Source organism: Trichechus manatus, unplaced genomic scaffold, assembly GCF_000243295.1.
Source record: "Trichechus manatus latirostris isolate Lorelei unplaced genomic scaffold, TriManLat1.0 scaffold00240, whole genome shotgun sequence".
Classification (NCBI taxonomy): Eukaryota; Metazoa; Chordata; class Mammalia; order Sirenia; family Trichechidae; genus Trichechus; species Trichechus manatus.
Window position 1 is genome coordinate 300,463 of NW_004444176.1, and position 6,095 is coordinate 306,557.

The 6,095-nt window shown below is 50.2% G+C and overlaps 2 protein-coding genes across 2 annotated transcripts in view; one reads left to right on the forward strand and one right to left on the reverse strand.

Annotated features, from left to right (window-relative positions):
- The window catches only part of TMEM109 (transmembrane protein 109), an 8,023-nt gene extending 3,441 nt beyond the window's left edge, over window positions 1-4,582 (reverse strand). The window contains exon 1 of the mRNA XM_004389285.1: window positions 4,448-4,582. The gene's annotated coding sequence lies outside the window, so the exon portion shown is untranslated. The remainder of the gene's footprint in view (window positions 1-4,447) is intronic.
- Window positions 3,988-6,095, forward strand: part of PRPF19 (pre-mRNA processing factor 19) — a 19,906-nt gene continuing 17,798 nt past the window's right edge. Inside the window, exon 1 of the mRNA XM_023743198.1 lies at window positions 3,988-4,474. Coding sequence (XP_023598966.1) covers window positions 3,988-4,474 — 487 coding nt within the window. The remainder of the gene's footprint in view (window positions 4,475-6,095) is intronic.

Sequence of the window (6,095 nt, forward strand, 5' to 3'; positions counted from 1 at the left end):
CAATTTGCTCTGCAGGCCCATCAGGTGAGGAGGTGGGATCATCCTCCGTGTCCCCATTTGTACAGACGAGAAGAAAAGGAGGCTTAGAAGTGGGCTAAGCAGCAGACTTCTGCTTCCAAATCCCCTACTCACTGGCAGTCAAGGTCATACAGAGGTTCTCAGCTGTGGCTGCTCAACAGAATCACCTGGGAGCTGCACAAAGTCCTGATGCCCGTGTCCAAACCCAGGGGTTCTGATGCCATTGTCTGGGTGTGGCCTAAGCACAAAAGCTGTAAAAGCCACCCAGGTGATTCCACTGTGCAAAGTTAAGAGCCACTGACACAGGAAGACCTCAACTCTCCATCCTCCCAAAGCAGGCAAAGGGTTAAAGACAGCTCTTTAAAGAAACATACTGTTATTATTAATTATTAATAAAAAGCGAACATTTAGCTAGTCTTGTCATGTGGCACCTATTCCATTTCATCTTCACAACCTATCAGGTGAGCACTGTTATTATCCCCCATTTTTCCTGATGAGGAAACCGAGGAAGGATAGCTAGTAAGCAGGGAAACCAGGTTTCGAATCCAGGTGCATCTCACATCAGAACCCACGTGTACAACCACTCTGCTGTACTGCTCCAACTTAAGTCTCAGAAGGGATTTAGAAAGCCAGACAATAGATTATTCATGAGCTAAAATAAATTTGGCATCTACCAATCATCTCGGGGAATTACTAGTGAAAATTCACCTAACCGCTGTGCTGTGAGCTTGTCTGTAACATGATGCCATAGGCAAGTTAAGACCCAACAAGTACCTACTCACTGAACTAGGTGAGGACCAGCCAAGAAAAATATTTGCACGTCCACCTTCTATTTACCACCATGCTCGAGAAATGTCAAACAGCACCAGCAAATCCCCCTTTCTCTCCCAGCTCAAAAATGAACCTGTAGCTCCAGGGAGTTTCCATGATTCAGCTCTGATGAAGGGACGCTAAGCCATGGCTCTGAGGTAGGAGCAGTCAGGCTTTTGAAGTTTTTGCAGTTACCATGGCACTCAGGAGTTGGCCAGAAATCCAGAGCCTCAGGGATGGAGGAAAGGGGAGAGATGCATCCATCTTCCTACTCTTGCTTAGTGGGAGGGTCCAAGAAAGCGTTCTAAAAATACCATATTCAGGGGCATTTCTGGCCCAGAAACAGCTGCTCTAAACCCCCCTGAGGGTCGTAGGATCAAGCAGGGCTGCGAATCATGCAATTCATGTGGAAGGACCTCAGGCTGGGAAAGCTTTCTACTCTCTTTGGCACAAACCAAGGGCCAGATGGTTCCTGCCAGCCAGTGGTTGGAAAGAGGAAAGCACGGGTCAGTTCCTGAGCTATCTGGGTCACAACCACATCGGGGACTTAAAGAGCAGGGTTGCTATCTTGGGTTGGATCCTGTATCCCAAGGACCTCCACCAGGAGGGATTGGGTGTTGTCTCCTCCACTCTAGAAGGTCAGGGTGACGTGAGCTGCTCCCCCATGGCAGCCTGCTGCTTTCTGGACCAGCCTCAACTCTCAAGCGGCCATCTGCCCCAGTTGAGGGGGCCGGGGACCTGGAAATAAACGCTCTTCAGTGAGGCTGGCATCTGAAGTACACTAGAAACCAAAATCTAACAGAATCGGGGGCATCCCCTCTGGAGATACCAAGTGCAGCTGACTGGCTGGTCTGTTTCGTCAAATTGTTCTAACAGATTCCTTTTCATTTGTTCCAGGCTAGTCTCAGGCAGCAAGAATCTGTCCCGCCAATTCTGCCTCCTCACTTTGGCCCAGTGAAATCCTTTTTAAAAAGAAAGAGGCCGTGATAGTCAAGAGCCAAAACAGTTACAAACTCTGAGAAGAGAAAGCCGGTCTTAAACGTCTTCAAATGCCCAGACTCTAACAGCAGGCACTCAGCAACAAAAATAAGCATTATAAGAATTTCTGTGTGGTTTACAAGTGCTTATTACATCCCCATCTCATTTAATACTTAACAGCAATCTTATAAAGTATTACTACTCTCCCCCACGTTACTCAAAAGCTATGGCTGGGAGAGGTGTCAAGTGACCTGTCCAAGATCACACAACAGAACTCGGACTTGACTCTAGAACCCAGGATCCAAATCTTGCCCTACCGCTCACTGCACACCCCCACGCTACCTTCCTGAAAGGCATGAATTAAGATTAAGGCACAAGACAAGCCTCTGTTATATGGTCCCTGCCCTCAAAAGAGCTTAAAGTTCCGCCAAATATCAACAAGCTCAAAGTAGGGGGTCATTCAGACTCCCAAGAAGAGACCACACAGTAGGAGATGAGCCAGTGGCTGGGTCTACAGGTCATGGTTTTGTACCAAGAAGCATGAGAGGACAACAAAAGACGGGGACAAGACCTGTCACTTCTATTCCAAACCAAAACCAAACCCATTGCCGACGAGTTGATTCCGACTCATAGAGACGCCATAAGTTTTCCAAGGAGCGGCTGGTGGGTTCAAACTGCTGACTTTTTGGTTAACAGACGAGCTCTTAACCACTGCACCACCAAGCCTCCCACTTCTGTTCAGGCAGCTGCGATATGGCTCTGGCTGGGCCAGGAGAACCCCGCTGGCCTGGGAAGCTGCTTCACTTACTATGGTGGTGAGAAGGAGTATTTATTTAGCTGTGGTTTGCTAAAAGGACAGGGTGGAGCAGTCCACAGCTCTCTGCCAAGGCTGTTCTTCCTCCTCTTCTCATAGGTGGTTAGTTCCCTTTCTCTCTATGAATCACCTCCTGGCAGGAGGAGCAGCTAACTTAGTGCCCTCTGCTGGCCCTGATTTTCCCATCCACTGCTCATAGCCACCTCAATGGAGCAGCGGTTCTCAATTCTGGATGCCCTTCAGAAGTGCCCTGCAGCCAGTTAAAGCAAGGATGTCTGCCCCACCCTCCCAGAGAAGGGCTCGGGCTTTTGTTTTTAAAGGTCCCCCAGGGATTTCTCATGCATAGCCAGACAGCTGCAACAAATGATCAACTCGGCAGGAAAAAGTCTACTCAAGGCAAAGCCTCAACAGTGCGGCACTGTACAAAGGACTCTAGACTTCCATCCCAGACTCTGCCACAGACTAGAAGCCACCACTCACATCAGCTACTTAACTTGTCGGAGCTTCAGTCTTCTCAAATGTATAGAGAGTTGTTACAAGGAGTTAAGATGTTTCCGTAAAAACTTTGTAAACATCCACAGAAATGTTGCAGCCAGGGCTTCCAACAGGTTCCTTCCAGTTCGAACCCCTGCAGACAATTTGCATTTCTAACAAGTTCCCAGGCAATGCTAATGATTTCACTCCCAAATATACAGAATCAGAATCTACATTTTAACAAGATCCCCAGGTGACTGGTATGTACCATTGCTCTACTGGTGGTTCTCAGAATTGGTCCCTAACCAGCAGCATTTGCTTGGCTGGGAACTTATAAGAAATGCAAATTCCCAGCAGGGGTTAGAACAGGAACGCACAGGTTCAAAGCCTTGAAGCAGCACTTCCTCCCTCAAATTGCCAATATAACACTCATTACATTGTACCTAATTTAGCAGTTTATACACCTGTCTCCTCCATTAGCCTTTAAGCACCCAGACTTGCCTTCTAACTTATCTTGGAATTCCAGCGCCTAGCACAGAACGCGGGCTACTAAGTACTCGATGAATGAATATTAGAGACACGCTAGGCACCCGTGAGTGTAGAAATGGAGAGGCATCGAGAGGTGGGTGGGGGTTATTTTAATAGCGGATCCAAATATGCAGCAGCCACCCTAGAAGCACGGCTGAGTTGAAAGGAAGCTCCTAGATGGGGCGAAGCCGTCAGTGAGGAGAATGAAGTCAGTGCCCCGGCAGGTCGGGGGCAGCCCCGGCTAAGTCCCTGACAGCTGCTGCCCAGCAACTGTTTGGGGGCAGGGCGATGGGTGAAGGGGCAGCCTCCCAGCCACGCCGCGCCCTCCCCAGGGCCCAGCCTCCTCGAAACACGGTGTCAGTGGCATGCGCTATTTCGAACAGCGCGTCCCCTGCCAAACCCTGCTGGGTGGCGTTGCGGGCAAGGGACGCGGCGCGGACCATGGCCCAGGGTACCCCGAGGGGCTCAGACGGAGGCCGCGCAAGGCTGGGTCGCGGGGCAGAGATCGGTGCAAGGGGCTCGGAGCTAGCCTCGTGCCCCAGCCAGGCAGCCTCAGTGCCTCCACCAGACCTCGGAGCAGCGCTCGGGAACCCTCTTCTCCCGGGAAACACGTGCCCACGCTGTTACCTAGTAACGACGCCCCCGGTTGCATGGCAACGAGAATGCGGGTGGGTCCCCAGTTTGTTTCCCCCGCCGCGCGACTTTGGACCCCTCCCCACTCGGGATCACCAGGCCTCATAACTCCGCCCTGGTCCCGCCCGCAGCAGCTGCTGCCTCCCCGTCGCAAGTACTGTCACCCCAGCCCCGGTCTCGGCTTGCACTCACCGGGCTCAGATCACCGCTACCCTTCACGTGCGACTTCGCTAAAACGCGCCACCAAACCCGCGCCTCAACTCCGGGGCGTTGGTTTATTGTCTGCGCACGCGCAAGGCGGGATGAGGCCGAACAGCGACCAGCCTGCTTCACAGGCTAAACGCGAGGCCCTAGGCGCATGCGCTCTTCCCACTTGATGACTCTTCCCCCCCCCCCCCCAAGCAATCCCACCCGAGAGAAGAATGGGATCGGAAGTTCGAGCTGGGAACGGAAGTCTCTGGCAGGAAAGGGGAAAGAAGTGACTACATCTGGGCTGTACAGTGGGTAAACTGTATTTTTGAAATCGGGGTCGAAGTCAATTCCCTTCTCCAACCCCTCAGCATTTTGGGAGATGTAGTTCTCGGGCCATAGAGGGCGCCCTGGGGCATTGTGGGAAATGTAGTTCTAAAGAAGCCGTGCCGCCTAGCACCTGGTCTTTCGGAAAACTTTTCGCGCTAAAAAGGCATAAAGGGAAAAGATGTGTGAGGAATAATTAAAGGCACAACAACGCTGGAAAACGCACGCGCCTTTTCACAGAGTAAATCGATACCTATATTCTGCAAATGACTCCCAAATCGGCTTCTGCCCTAAATTCCAGTCCTGAAACCTCCTACTCAGAATCAGGGCGTCCAACAGGTTCATTCGGTTGGAACCCCTGCTGATAATGTGCATTTCTAACAAGTTCCCTGCTGAGAATTTGCATTTCTGACAAGTTCCCGGGAGCTTATACATAAGAACCGCCTGGGGATCTCGTTAAAATGTTGATTCTGATTCAGAGTATCTGAGGTGGAAATGCAAATTTTCAGCAGGGGTTTTAACCGTAAGCCCTGTTGAGAATTTAAGAAGGGAACCACCTCCAGACCCCTTTTCTACAACCAAGTCAGCATTGTGAAGGGGAACGACTAGGGATTTGGAGCGAGGTGATTCTTTGCTTACTTTGTGATCCTGAGCATCGCTTGATTTGGGGGAGCCTCAGTTTCTTCAACAATAAAATGGGGAAGGTACTAAAAAATACCACTTCACAGTAGGTGTGAGGATTCAGTGACGTAAGGAGACTGATCATTCTTTTAAAAACATTCAGGTTGTTGTCCAAATGCTTTTATCACTATCATTGCCCACCAGAAGACAGCTCCTCCCTTGTGTTTAAATCAGTTCCTCAAACTCAAGGCTGTAAAACGGAACTCTTTTCTTCCCCTCCCCAGAGTTCTGATTTTGCCTTCTTTCCAGACTACACAAGAGTGGATCCCAATCTCACTTTAGCCCAGTTGTTTCTTTCAGATGTTTCTCAGACTCACCTGTCTTTGTCAGTGTCCTCATCACTGCCAGCCTCCACCAAGAGGCTCCTTCTTCCAGAAGAGACTCTGGTTGTATCCTGGGCCTCAACTTCAAGCCTTTGTAACACTGGCAGTTTTACACATGCTTGTGAGATCATTTCTGATTTGTGTGGTTGCTGTGAGGTGCCGTGGAATCGGTTCCGACTAACAGCAACACTATGCACAACAGGACACAACACTACCCTGTTGGTCCTGCACCATTCTCACAATCATTGCTATGCTTGAACCCATTCTTGCAGTCACTGTGTCAATCCATCTCATTGAGGGTCTTCCTCTTTTTCAGTGAC